Below are 14,415 nucleotides of genomic sequence, written 5' to 3'. Positions count from 1 at the left end.
GTTAGAGAGAAAGAGACTCTAAAAGCAGAAGGAGCTGCAAAAAAAAAAGTATATCTGCTTATGTAATAGCTGTTTCTCCCGGTAAACAGGGCACAAACACAGCAAATTCAGCAATCGATCCTGATTAGTTCTAGTAGATTAACGAATAAAACGGCTCTGCTTGTTACCAAAAGTACGCAGACGGCTCAGATGCAGAGACTTTAGTGTTTATGCAGATTCATAAGACTGATCAGGGACCAAACAACCGCTTTTCTGTGCCAATTCATGTATTTTTACACACACAAACATATAAATGAATGAAATAAAAGCCACTTGACTCAAGCAACTCAACTGCTTTTAAAATATAACCTGCTTAAAAAATCCACATCTACATGAGAGCATCTTTCTGTGCTGCTGTAAGTGTCCTGCAGTTCCCCTCCTCGACCGCTGGGGGGCGCTTGTGTCAGTTAATCCTCCCGCCCTGCGACCAGAGCTGGAGCTGAACACTGTACTATTGTGACAATACTACTTTCCCCAAATCTGCCTCGTCATTCTTCCTATTCATTCAACTGCGTTTTAACCAGCAGGAAGACACGCAGCTACTTTAAGTAAATTACCCACGGCGGGGGCCTGTTTTATTTGTTTTATTTTATAAGTTAAGAAAAAAAATAATAATACACAAAAAATATTAATACACAATAAGGTGGCTGAAAGATCGCTGTTTGCTAAGATTCATGTATTTATATATATATATTACGTTTCCATCAAGTGCCACTGCCTGGTGCAATGCAGGTCCCGTGTAGCCAATCAGCGCGGCCGATACATCCAGTATAATATTGCAGGTCTGCAGCAGCCAATCAGAAACGAGCTCACACACGGCGCTACCGCAAACGCTCCAGCGTGAGCCAGGCTTCCTGCACTCGTGGTATCCTTCCGCGTTAAAAGCTAGTGCCATCGGCCTGGAAATATTGTACCTGTCCTGAAATAAAGATTTTAAAACCTTGAGGTGTTATAGGGAGGTTAATGTGTTTGTATTATTATAGAGTTTATATCTTGTGTATAAAACACTAGTTTTAGTGAAAGTGTTAAGAGTTTGTAGTTATCTGCTTGAATTAAAAGGCACAGTCTTGACTTTCCCCACAAACTTGAGTGCTCTTCAACCCTGGTCCTCAGGGATCATTGACCTGCATGTTTTAGAATGTTTCCCTGCTCTTAACACACCTGGCTGAAATTAGTGAGTAATTGACAGGCTGACGGTGATGTAGTCACTGGAATCAGGTAAATTGGTGCAGAGAAAAGTCTTAAAACATGCATGACAGTGGGGCCCTAAAGAGGTTTCACAATGAAACAACAAATAGACAGACAAATAAGTAGATTGACCTGAGAATGAGAAGTTTGTTTTGGCATATTGATTGCAACTGCTCTCTTTTTATGCTCCAAACATTTACAAATAGTTATACCAACTTGACCAACCTGGGCCCTCACTTTAATTTGCAGCTTTATCACTATTATTTAATCCAGTGGTCACCAACCATGATCTCCAAGATCTACTGTCCCGCATGTTTTGGATGTTTCCTGGCCTCAGCACACACAGATTCTAATCAACGGTCCTCATTAGCTTGTTATCAAGGTCTGGACAGTTCTGTTGTTGACGCAGCTCCTTGTATCACGGTATGCTGAAGCAGGGACACAAAAAAACATGCAGGACTGTAGATCTCGAGGACCAGGGTTGAAGACCAATGTTTTAAAACATGCATGACAGTGAAGCAGTGAAGGGTTTAAAGTAGTTTCACAATGAAACAACAAATAAACAGACAAATAAGTAGATTAACCTGAGAATGAGTTTGTTTTGGCATATTGATTGCAAAAGCTCTCTTGTTATGATGCAAACATTTGCAAAAACATGCATAGTAGGTTAATTAATGCTTCAAAATTGCCCATAAGTGTGAGTGTGCATGGTTATTTGTCTCTATATGTGGCCCTGTGATGGACTGGTGACCTGTCCAGGGTGTAACCCCTGCTTCTCGCCTGAAAATAGCTGGGATAGGCTCCAGCAGACCCCCGTGACCCTGCAAAGGATAAAGCGGGTATAGAAAATGGATGGATGGATATACAAACTTGAGCAACATGGGCCTTCACTTTAAATTGCTGTTTTAGATTAGATTATTGTCCTTTATTCCTCCCTCAATGGGGAAATTCACTATGTGCAGCACACACAGTACACACAACACACACAGGCAGTGAAAGGTTAAAAAAAAAAAAGTAAAAAATCTATAATTATATACAATGTATATACATTGGAATGAAAATAAAAGTAGGGCAGTACGGGAAAGAAAGAAAAACAGTGCAAAAAAAGCAGGTAGGATGTGTATGAGGCCGGGAGATATTGCATCATGTTGCTTTATCACTACTATTTCATCTAACTAGGCCTAAAAGCTTCCAAAGAGGTACAAAGCACAGAATACTCCTTGTAATGGCGAATATTGGAGATAATGACTCATTGAAACAGCTCTCTTTCTATGATACAAGTATTTACAAATAATCATGCGAACTTGAGCAACCTGGGCCTTCACTTTCAATTGCTGCTTTATCACTATTATTTAATCTAACTAGGCCTAAAAGCTTCCAAAAAAGGTACAAAGCACAGAATACTCCTTCTTGTAATGGCAAATAGTGGAGATAATAACTCAAAAGCTGTTTGGAGTGTCGTCTACAGGAGTCAAGATCAGTTTAAATGAAAGAAATAATGCTATTATTATTGTTGGTTAGTTTTGATGAGCAGTTAAAATGAACACGAAGATGCACTGCAGACATTTTTTTTTTTGCAGCCTGTGTGATTGGCGTGTGGACAGTTTTGAGCTGCTGCTGCTACGGAGCTGGCCTGGAAGGAGGAAGTGAGTGATGAGTGCTGAGCGTGGCGGAGGGATACGCGGCTGATATACTCGCTGCGACCCGCCGGTGCAGCTCCATCTACGGACCGAGCTCCCTCCCAGTCTGCCTCCGCGGAGCCCCGAGAAACACCAGCGCCATGGTGAGCAAACCCATTCATTCTCCCCCCACAGGGACGAAATACGCATTTTAATCTGTTTGTTAAAAGTGAACATTTGTATTTGTGTGTTTTGTTTTGTTTTAAATATATTTAATATCCACCTCTTCAGAGCGACTTGCACAGGGAAGTGTGGGGAAAACGCCCGCAAGGCGGCATTTTATGTGTTTTTAACTCATGCAAGTGGACATTAATCTTTATTTATGACTGAAAACGCGTTCATAGTCATACAAGGAGTTTTGTGTTTGATAACTGCGCAATTGGAGCGTTTATTTGGCCGTTTGTGCCGCCTCGGATCAAGTGGCTGCTCCATTGGCTTCATGGCTGCAGCTCGAATTAAAACCTGGACTAGATTTAGTGGTATCGGCATAACTACCAAGCTATTCCGGGTTATTACGGCTTAATTGTGCAAATTTGGACACGCTTAAAGATAAAAGCACGCTGATATGTATTGTATTATTTGTTTTTTGAGTGTATGACATCTTGTGGGCTGCAGGAGCTGGAGGATTTCTGACGCAGAGCTTCTTCTCCTGCAGCCTCCCAGGGTTTATCTGAGGGGGGGGGGGGGTTATCTATTTATGTTATGTCGCCTGATTTGGTTGCCTCTTTGCAAATTTTCGATGTTACGCAAATGTTGCACCGGTGTGAACTGTCTAAAGGAGTTTTTCTTTTCTTTTTATGCCTCTGGTTTCTGCAAAATATTCACCAAAGTCCAAACCAAGACCCCACCAGCCAAGAGTGAAATGTGACACTTTGCCAGGCTGTCATGTCAGCTGTGTGGTCGTTTTTTTTATGTATTCATTTATTTTAAGGGTGATTTTGACAGCATATTGAACATCTGCAGCCTTCCCCAACGAAACACAACCTCTCCATCAGCTACGTCACATATGCAGAAGTTACCGACTGGAAATGATCTGAATATGGCGAAGAAGCTTGTCCAGAACTTTTCACCCCCCGCCACCCCCTCACCAACGATCAGATATCCCACGAACGGTATCGAGCTACGATTCGGTGTCGCGTTGCAACGCGGTGCAGTAATTGGAGTGTTAAGTGGAACCGTTGTGGACCTGACCCTCGCATCAGCATCCCTCCAAAAGTTTAATCCCCCTCGGCCCGTAAGCCCCTTGTCTGCTTCAAGAGACCCACCCAGGTGGAAACAGGCTCCCCCATTGAGGTGGAAGTATCCAATAAGTAGCGGGAGCACGCTAAGGCCGTATCCTGTTCCTATTACGCTCTTGTTTGCTGATGCATGTTTGGTAACTCAAAGCACATTTGATCCGCTGCAGTGAATAATTTATGTTGCTTGGCGGAAACACTCGGCTAAACCCCATGTTCCCGGAGCCCGGGAGCGATAAAGCCCTGCCTGTGGCGCGGACGAGGACCCACTCACCTGCCGCCACCCGCCATATGGCGAGCTGGCCTTGTCACTGGGTTGTTGTGAGCGTGGTGTTGTTTACACGTCCAGACGCAGCTCGGCCCCGGGGCCGCGCCGTCTTTTGTTCGGCCTCAAAGAAAGGAAGCGCTCTGTGCCCTGTGGAGGGCCGGCATTGAGAAGGAGGGCGTGTGTGTGTGTGTGTGTGTGTGTGTGTGTGTGTCACATTGATTCTTTGTGCTCGTGTGTCACAAGTGTGTCACGCTTGTGTGTCAGGGTGACAGCTGGTTCTACACCTTTTGTATGGCGGCTATTGTTATGCTGCTTCATGAAATCCTCCCAGAGACACACAAACAAACACCACAAGCACATTAAACATCGATTGCGTGTTTGGCGTGAGCATGTTTTTTGGTTGTAAAAAGAGTGGTATGGCCTTCAAGTTAAGAGTGAAAGGAGTGAAAGATATTCCTGCTTGCGACCAGCCTCCTGCCTCCCACAGTCCTGCTTAGAAAGCCGAGCCTTGCTGCCTGGGCAACAGTGGGAGCGACTGACCCGCTCGTGCCAGCAGAGCCACCCCACCATCCCCGAAACACCCACACATACACAGACTCCTGCGTCCCTACAAGCTGTTATTTAGACGGAGAACCTGGCAGCGAGAAGCCCTCCCCAGAACACATCGGGGACGGTGAATCACAGGGAGTTTCCTTGCATATTGAGTTAGGAAAAGACACACGGAGGGGAAAGGTCTGGATCAGGAGGGAGGAAAAAAATGGTCCTGTAGTGGTTTTGCTGCAGCACCAGAAGGCTCCAACCACTTGGGTGGAAGCCAAGGGAGGATCCTTAGCACTGAGTCACCAAACCCACACCCAGTCCGCCTCAGCGGGGAACTGGAGGAGATGGCAGAGATACACCAGGAGCCACTGCGTGACAAGAGGGCGATTCAAGAAAAGCTAGAAGTGTTGGTCAATCGGTGAAAGCAAAAGTAAGAGAAGGGCAGCAGACGGGCCTTTTCTGTTTGTGAAAGTTAAAGGTCAGCTCACAACGTTGTCATGTGTGCTAAATCTTATCCAGTCTAAACTAATCTTACCCCTTATGCAACAAATTAAATTTACTGGCTTGATTTACAAAATGGAATAGCCTCACCAAACATGGGCTTATAATGAGGCTCAGGTCTCCACGGTCACAGGATTCAGGGATGACTCTGTTATTGCGTGTTTGCCTGGCTGTATCCAAAGCAAGATTGCTTGAACAAACATAAACACAACGATGGGTCGAAGGAACTCACTTTGAGGCGTAACTGGCTACTCTGACTAATTCGCAGGAACCATGGGGATGGAAAGTAATGGTGTAGAGGAAGAATGCCATTAAGGGGGAATGAGTGCATGTGTGCGCGAGCATATGTGACTGCTCATGTTTGCCTGCATGTGTTCCTTCGCTGCTGCCAAGTACAATGATGTCAGTTTGGTCTGTTAACAATGGTAATAAAAATACCTTCTTTTTTTATATAAGAGATGGTGGGGTGTAAGTGAGAAGTACTTCCACTAGCAGCTTTGTATTAACACTTTAACACTTTGCTGGTTTGACCTTTGAGGCTCTTTTTATAAAACACTTGGCAGTGATACTTGTGTCCAAGACACTCTAGGCGTATGAGAGTTGAGAGAAGCAGGAGAACCGAACAAAACCCATCTGGAAGGCTACATTTTTTCACTTCAGCGATGGATCACACAACCTTGTCCTGATGAGACCTCACCTAAGTTCTCCCTCCTGACCTGGAGCCACCTCATCTGCTTAATGCTCTATTTTTTTCTAACTTGGGATAGGTCAGTCCCATGAAACCAATCCTCAGATGGGAGGTAAAGTTCAAGAACCGCCCTTTTGCAGAGCTTATTATCGTTCTAGCAGCCAATCAAACAAGCGCAACATTTCTAAACTACTTAGATAAGCCTTTTGCTGTCAGGTCTGATAACAGATTTCCAGCATCATTTATTATTTTATGGCCGCGAGGGCCTGAAAATGAGATGGACTTGTGGGGCATTAAACATAAAACATTTACAAACCCGACTGAGCACCGAGTGCAAGATTGGAGTGGTGTTTAGAGTATGTTTTGGCCGCTCAAAGGCGATGATGGGTCCTAAACACAGCAGACAGCGTTGAGTTATTTGCTGGCTGCAGTGCAGAAATGACAAGAACCGTGTTTAATATTTGCAATGGTAACATTTCTAACTAACCTTTCCCCTTTCTTTTCCTCTCAACAGGCCGATCAGCTAACAGAAGAGCAGATTGCAGGTACGAATACGCTCTCCCTCCCTCCATCGTCCTTAACTTCTCTCTTTGTAAGATTGTTTACGGGTCGCCGGTGGATTGGTTCCATCCTGCATTATTCAATAAACTTCCACAGTCGCGTAAGGTAATGTCTCTCATTAGCTGTTCTGGCTGCTTCAGTGTCACATGCAGCGAAAGGTTGTGGCAGTCCACCGTCTCTCGGTGCATTTCCTTTCAGATATGAGCTGTTTATTTGAGGGGAATAAGTATTCATAGCCGCCAGGAGTCGGGCCTGAAACCCAGCGAGCCACAGCCAAGCTCCCGGGTCGTTTCAATCACGCAGGCATCTTGATATTCTTCATTAAAACTGATATAGGCTTTGCTCTGAAACTGGAAGCTGCAGTTCCCCCTCAGTCAACCCCCCTGTGTGGTTAATTATCTTTCTCCAATACCCTCAAGGCGACTGTTCAGTGTTGCCAACTGTATGTTCACTTCGCTGGATGGGTTCGTGCGGCTCGTAGTAGATCGGGAAGTTCAGCTTTCCGCCATCTGCTTTGGTCTACTGTCGTGTTCCCTTGAGATGTCAGAGCTCAGCACATTTTAAAAACTCTAGGCAGTCTGAAAGCAGTTAACACGGTCCCTGCTGTCAGGTCGCTAGCAAGGATCGATGAAGCCAGTGGACTGGACCTCAGCAGCAGCCTTCTGACTCCACAATCTTTCTTTTTCTTCTTCTGCAGAGTTCAAGGAGGCTTTCTCCTTATTTGACAAGGATGGCGACGGCACCATCACCACCAAAGAGCTTGGCACCGTCATGAGGTCGCTGGGCCAGAACCCCACGGAGGCCGAGCTGCAGGACATGATCAACGAGGTGGACGCTGACGGTCAGTATGTCATAGAACTGTTGCACATCTCTCGGTAAGACTTTGATCCGTCAGCACAAACGCAGTCATGTCTTCCTGTCTTTGATCAGTTTGTATAAAAGTCACATGGGCTTTCTGTCAAGTAAAGGCGACAACTGGCCGAAAAAGACTGTCTTGTCCAACCAAACTAGGGGGGGACGCACCTCTGGCCGGAACGTTGGCAAATCTGCAAATTTACTCAAATTTTAGAAAGATCTGTTCAAGCGGAGGAGAATGGTTTTACTATTTAGGTTAATATGATCCTCTGCTGTAACACCCCTGGTTTTAATCAACAAATTGACCGGCGATGGCCCGTCCTACCTGCAGGGCTGCAAAACTACACATTTCTGACCCACTTTCTGCTCCTAAACTCAAAGTGCTGTGAGTTTCTAGAGTTCGTTTCGGTCGTCACGGCTGTATACGACGGTGCTTTCATGCCACAGCACGACTTTGGTGTCCGAACAACTGTTCCAAATGGACGGGGGGGGGGATTACGTGGAGCATCCATTAGTTGTCTCCAAACTCATCAGTCATGCTGCTGCCCAGCTCCCTCCCCTCCCCTGCCAACTGTCCACCAACTGTCCGAGCCAACTGTCTGGCCGGCTTGGTCGTCGGATGACATGCATCCTTGTGTGTCAGCGGTTTAGTCACCGTGTGTTGGGCTCAATCAAAGTTGGCCGTGTCGGAGGTCTGGATGAGCAGGGGGTTTTCAAAATAGGCACAGAGTCACTGCCCTGTCATGCTTCCTGGTTCCTCCCCGTAGGCTCCGCCTGAGACGAGTCCAAGAAGTTGAACTAAAACGCTCACGAGCTGAGCGTCCTTGGGAGGCAGAGGAGGTTCGCCGTGGATGCTGCTGCTCCGTCAGCTTCTAGGAATTGGTGATGGGGCCACATTGATCAGCAGAAATCAATTGCGCCGCAGCTTTAGTGAAACATCCTCCCACCATCCTCAATGCCCCCTCCCCTGAATCGTACCCAGGAGCAAGCACACACTCACCATCACCACCGTCCCCTTGTTCTGCCTCTGCCTCCCTTGGCTGATGCAATCTAGGTCAGACAGCAATGAAGCTAGTAATGGAAAATAAAAGTGGTTACATAAGGCCTCTCCGCGCTCTGCACATCCAGTACCCGCATCAGCAGCCATGACATGTCAGCTGCTCCATTGAAAATCAGCTTTATTTACCAAACAAGGAGGCCGTGGCAGAGAATTACAATGAATGCAGGAGAGGATGGGCGGATCTCACCGTCCACCGAGGTTGTTTGAGAAGCCGAGCAACGATTTCATAGAGATTAGTGGCGGATTGTATTTCTGGACTTTGCTTAACGACGCACAGGTCGAGATAAAAGCTTGACACGCCCGTCCTTTTTTTTTTGCGTGTGTTAAATTATGCAGATGATGACATCAGGCATGGCGTAGAAGATGGGATAAAACTGCTCCACCGCTAAATCTAGCCGCAGTAAATCATTCATCATTACGCAATGCTGCCTTCTTCCTCGGTTCAGGGATGGATGTTGGCTTTTCTGATGCAAGGGAAAGAAAAAAAGAGGAAAAAAATGACCACGTATAAGTGCGCTGAGATGCCTCGCTGCTCTATAGTTTGCGTCAGCACCTCTTATGTGTAATCGCACCATCTCCCACTCGGTTCACTCCTTACATTCTCTCCTCTTCACATCTCCCTCATCTCCTTCTCCGCCACCCACTCGTTTCCTTCCTCCCTCCCTCTCTCTCTCGTTTTTCTTCTCTCTTTTTACCTCCCACTATTTTCTCTCTCTCTCTCTCTCTTCCCATCTGCTGTCTTCCCTATCTTCATCCCGCTTCGCTTCCCGTCTCTGGCTGGAAGTGCAGCTGAGAAGATATCACTAGAGGGCTTTTACCTTTTCATTCGCTGTAGTCCGAGTCAGGGACCCCCCCCCCCAGTGGCCGCATGTGTTCACTGTTGCTGCCGGATGTCTCTGCGTGTTAGATAACTAGTCCTTAGATTGTTACCCTGGGCAATGGGCTCACCATCTATCCCATCACATTACTACACTCACTTCTGTCCCACACACACACACACACACACACTGTCCTGTTAGATCTTTATCTGTTTTAGAGGCGTGCTCTCTCATTGGTTAATCTGCCTACAATCCCACCCCGGGGCTAATCCCTTTGGGTCCTTCAACCTCGTCGTCCCTGACCTTCACTCCGAATCTTCAAACCCGTTTTTACAGTTTCCTCAGGTGTTCAGAAGAAATACGCGTTTCCTTTGTCTCTGGTCGGTTCCCGGTGTATATAAAAGGAAAGTCCCCCCCCCTTTTAGAGCCGGCCTCCCTTCACGCCGCCTGTGGAGAAGCCAGTGAGCCACTGAGCTCCTCACAGATCCTCCCACTGTGGACAGGATCTCATCCCCTATTAATCCTGATCTGACTACAGCGACACAGGTATCGATCCCGCCGCCGGCACAGCAGCCGCCGTTGCTACCTGGAACCCGACCGGGAATCATTCCAACTCCAAAATTGAGGACATAAAGGATGGTTAAGTGTAGATTAGGACGGATCCCTGTAGCTTCGGTGTCTTGGACACCAGAGGGGATGAGCCTGCGATTTTTACCCAGGCTGCTTTGCACGCTGCAGCACCTGTCTACATTATAGATGACTGGCTGCAAATAACTTGTGCAGCACTTTCCCAGGGTTTCCCTGAGGAGTAGAGGGGAAACACACAGCCCCCCCCCCCCCCCCACACCTCCTCCTCCTCCTCTCAGGCCATGTGTTCATCGCAGGAAGGAAGGTAGATAGAAACATGTTGGAGGGTTCCTCCCTTTCCAGCAAGTACGGGGAGGGAGCTGCTGCTGAAGCACAAAATCACTTTTTCAGTCGGGTGCCTTTCATCAGCTAAATGCAGGGTTATGGTATCTCTACTTAGCAGAGTTTAGCTTTCAACTGATTGCAATTTCTGCCGATTAAACGCGGCCCATTGATCGCCCCGTTTCCAGGTAACGGAACCATCGACTTCCCAGAGTTCCTCACCATGATGGCCAGAAAAATGAAGGACACGGACAGCGAGGAGGAGATCCGCGAGGCTTTCCGGGTATTTGACAAGGTGAGCGAGATTATGCACAATTAGGACTTTTTTTATTTTTATTTTATGTAATAAGATACGATAGTCCTTTATCAGGTGCTACAGCAGCTCAAATTCTGACAACATGAACTCAATAAACAATAGAGATAAATTATAAGTATAAAAAAAAAAATACAGTAGAAAAGAAACGGAAACTGAACAAGTGTACTGTAAACTGAATAAATTATAAACATAGTAAGTACGGTATAATAAAAAGTCTGTCATACTAATAGTCTAAAGGAATAGTGTGCAGTTGTTCTTATTATAAATACAATCTGGTCTTGAGTACAGCTAATCTCGATTGAATCTTTGATCAAATTGAGGTCGTACCGGGTCAGGCTATCGACTCGTCCCGATCAAACGGAGCCACATCTGATCATTGTGTCTCCTCGACCACTTTAACAATATTTTAACCGACTTCTTTGCACGATTTCAGGACGGCAACGGCTACATCAGCGCCGCAGAGCTGCGTCACGTCATGACGAACCTGGGGGAGAAGCTAACGGACGAAGAGGTGGATGAAATGATCAGAGAAGCAGACATCGACGGAGACGGACAGGTCAACTACGAAGGTAACATCTTCATAAGAAGTATATTAAAAGTGTCACGGAGCTCAGTCAGATTTAGTTTTTTATTAAAAAACGGGGGTGCGCTCCGTATTTCTCTGAGGGGCGAGGCGGCGCTCGCCACACGCCGCAGTCGTTATTAGAAAGGGATTAAAGATGGAGGCTGCTGAAACGGAGATTGAAGAGAGTCCTTGTGAATTATCATCAGGAGCCTTTTCACTTCTTCATCCTCTCTGCCCCCCCCCCACCCTTCCTCCTCCTCCTCCTCCTCCTCCTCCCTCGACACGTTAGTTGAGGCTGCACTCATTTTGATACGAGCGGTCCTGGAGTCTTGTGTCCTACTTCTACATCGTCGCCGCATCACAAACAGAATCTGCTCCGCGGACAAAACAAAAAGTCTCTTTTATAAATATGCGAGTGCGCATTTGTGCCGCCGCGCCGCTGTAAGCACAAAGCACAAGGTTTTTAATCAAACGGGTTTAATGAGATGAACGTGGAAGCTGTTTGAAAGGGGGACAGTAATTAGGATGTGTGTTCTGAACCTGCTCAAGTTGATTAAAAAATTAATAAAGCATTTAACTATTTAGCAGGCGAGTGCTCTCGCCGTAAACCCCATGACCTCATTGTCCTCTCTTCTTCTTCTTCTCCTGTTTGCAGAGTTTGTACAGATGATGACTGCGAAGTGAAGCCCGTCCGCCCCCGTCCTGCCCCCCCTCTTAGAAGAAAAGGAAAAAAAAGAAAAAAGAAGAAAAAAAATCAAAAATGTTTTACTTACCTCTTCGGAAAAAAAAAAAGTTCATTTATTCATACTGTTTCTGTATAGAAAATAATTGAATGTTGAAATAAAAATATCCTTTATGTCCACACAGGAGAAAAAAAAAATATACGAAAAATGTACAAAAAACGTCTGCATGAAAAATGATGGTTAGTGATCCTGTCCCCCCCCCATCCTCCTCCAAAGATCAGTTTAGCATCAGTACTTGACGAGTTAAAGATTAATAACAACAAACCCTGTAACTTCTACCGTCAGACTAAAGCAAAAGCACGAGGCTGAGCTTCTTCCAGTTCGCCGTGCTGCTGGTGAACGTCTGGGCTGGCCATCTCTTCTTTCTCTTCGTTTTTCTGTTCTTCATGCATGCAGCTTGAGGCCGGAGCACTAACCCCCCCTTCTCTCTCTCTCTCTCTCTCTTTCTGTCTTTCTCTCTGTCTCTCCCTCTCTTCTCCGGGCTACCAGAGCGTGCTGGTTCCACTATAATGGTCCTCTTGTTGGTTTGGTACAGTTTTTTGTATTTGGAGAGGAACCCTGTACTGTTAAGACGAGAGAGTATACCAGGTTCTGATTTAAGCGTTAAAGTGGAATGGGACTTAATTGTATGCTAGATATAAAAAAAAAAAGAAGAAAAAAAAATGTACAAAAAATACATTTTCAAATGTTTGGCATGTTATTTTGTTTTTTATGTTATTTGGACGGCCATCTTAGTAGTTGTTTGTCCTCCCCTTTTTAAAAGAGGGCTGGACTTAAAAAAGTCTTACGGCAAGCTTTTTGTTTTTGTTTTTCTTTCTTTCCTTTTTATTTTTGTTTGCTAAGATGGAGTGTCTGTCCTCTTTTCTTGCAAGAGAGAATCACTGGCCTTCACTTTTCTTTTACTTCTTCTGTTTCTTGACTCGGACCGGAGCAGAGGGGGGGGTGCGCTGCTGTCGACGCATCAGCGCACCCGTCTCCGCCGCTGCTCGTCTGAGTTCAGTTTACATTCATTCCAAGTTGTACATGCTAGTTTTTTTTGTTTTTTGTTTTGTTTTTGTTTGTTTTTTTTTTTCAAATAAAAGAACATGAACTTTATTCTGCCTTATGTCGTTTTTATGGTTTAACTATAAGGAAGTGACTTTTTTTTTATAAATGTGTTTATTGGAAACAGGACAATGATAAAACAAGGTAACAAGAGCAACAAAGTGAGTAGAACATTACTATATACAGCACAGGTGCTTGCTGATCAGGGAAAACAATTAAATAATATTAACAGTGAATCACAAGGGAAAAAAAAAGGAGCACAATATATCGGAGTCTCTTGAGAAAGGAAAATTAAACAGAAAGAAGTGTGCTCCGTCTTCACATCGAATCCTATTTTTTCCATTTTTATAGTGAACAGGAAGTGACCTTTTTTAATGACGGAATAACAAGCCTGTGTGTTGTTTACCGATGAGACAAATGTGTCAACTGTAAATCACTCTGATCGTCTCCATGTGACGTGTCTGGGTGGTGTTCACCATTAACATGGGGGGGGGGCAGCAGAAGTGTGTTTGCTTTCGCTCTCTCATCCATGAGGCCTGTTAAGAAGACCCAGCTCGTTGCTAGGAAACAGGAGCGTGCTGTAACTGGGATGATGGTGGTGAAGGGGGTGGGGGGGTTTGAAAAGCCAGGTGGGAGTTTGAATAAAACCCCGCTCTTCTGTCCCAGTAAAGTAAATCAGGCCAAAATCCTACGTTGGTTTCTGACGCAGAGGTGCCGAAACGTCCCAGGTGTCAGAGAATTGCATCATTTTACTGTATTCGGACTGGAAATCAGGAAAAAGGGGGCGAAGATGAGCAGAGACATCCCTCCATCCCCCTCCATGAAGAGCTTACACACACCTAACGAAAGCCTTTAAAACACACTAATGGGTGAGATTCACTCCAGAAGGGAAAGAGGGCTGCATACCTGCTAAACCGGCGGTATGAGTCCCTGTGGAGGGAACCTTGTTAACCAGATCAACAGTTTGGGGGGGCGGGGCAATGGGAAACAACAAAAACAACAACCTGCCCAGCTATGTTCCTGTAATTTCAGCCGTGGGCTTTTATTTTGAAGGACACAAGGCAAACACTCCTCCTTGACTCCTCCCTGCAGCACCACATCAGCCACTAGCAACCAGCGTAGGTTTGATTGACAGCTGGACTGAAGTTGTGCTGTTCTGGGCGACTGGAGCCGGTTAGATACGCAGGCCTTTATGGACCTCCAACCGTTAGCTGTTTGGACATTAACACATTTCTGTTTTGAGTGTTACATATGCTGATTGGTTAACTTATATGTATAAGGTGCATGTATTAATGAGTTCCTGCCAGTGTTTGTGTTAAAGTTAAAGTTGCGTATAAGGGGTTAGGGTTGGGTATAAAAACAGGTCCTTCAGAGGCTGTGGACATGACAGCGGCTACATCTGCTTT

General features: G+C 45.7%; 1 protein-coding gene across 1 annotated transcript; it reads left to right on the top strand.

The window, feature by feature from the left end:
• Positions 1-2,890: 2,890 nt before the first annotated feature.
• On the top strand, positions 2,891-13,060 carry calm1b (calmodulin 1b). The gene is made up of 6 exons (XM_061707160.1): positions 2,891-3,010; positions 6,653-6,683; positions 7,397-7,540; positions 10,530-10,636; positions 11,091-11,226; positions 11,878-13,060. Exons 1-6 carry the CDS (start codon positions 3,008-3,010, stop codon positions 11,904-11,906), a joined length of 450 nt encoding a protein of 149 aa, XP_061563144.1. The 5' UTR covers positions 2,891-3,007; the 3' UTR covers positions 11,907-13,060.
• Positions 13,061-14,415: the final 1,355 nt, after the last annotated feature.

The sequence above is a fragment of the Cololabis saira genome, chromosome 18 (assembly GCF_033807715.1).
Source record: "Cololabis saira isolate AMF1-May2022 chromosome 18, fColSai1.1, whole genome shotgun sequence".
Classification (NCBI taxonomy): domain Eukaryota; kingdom Metazoa; phylum Chordata; class Actinopteri; order Beloniformes; family Belonidae; genus Cololabis; species Cololabis saira.
This window is presented reverse-complemented; position numbering and strand designations above follow the sequence as displayed.

Excerpts from the sequence above, each read along its gene's own strand:
- calm1b (XM_061707160.1), top strand. Across the intron at positions 6,684-7,396 it reads AACAGAAGAGCAGATTGCAG|AGTTCAAGGAGGCTTTCTCC; the intron begins GTACGAATACGC and ends CTTCTTCTGCAG. Across the intron at positions 10,637-11,090 it reads CTTTCCGGGTATTTGACAAG|GACGGCAACGGCTACATCAG; the intron begins GTGAGCGAGATT and ends GCACGATTTCAG.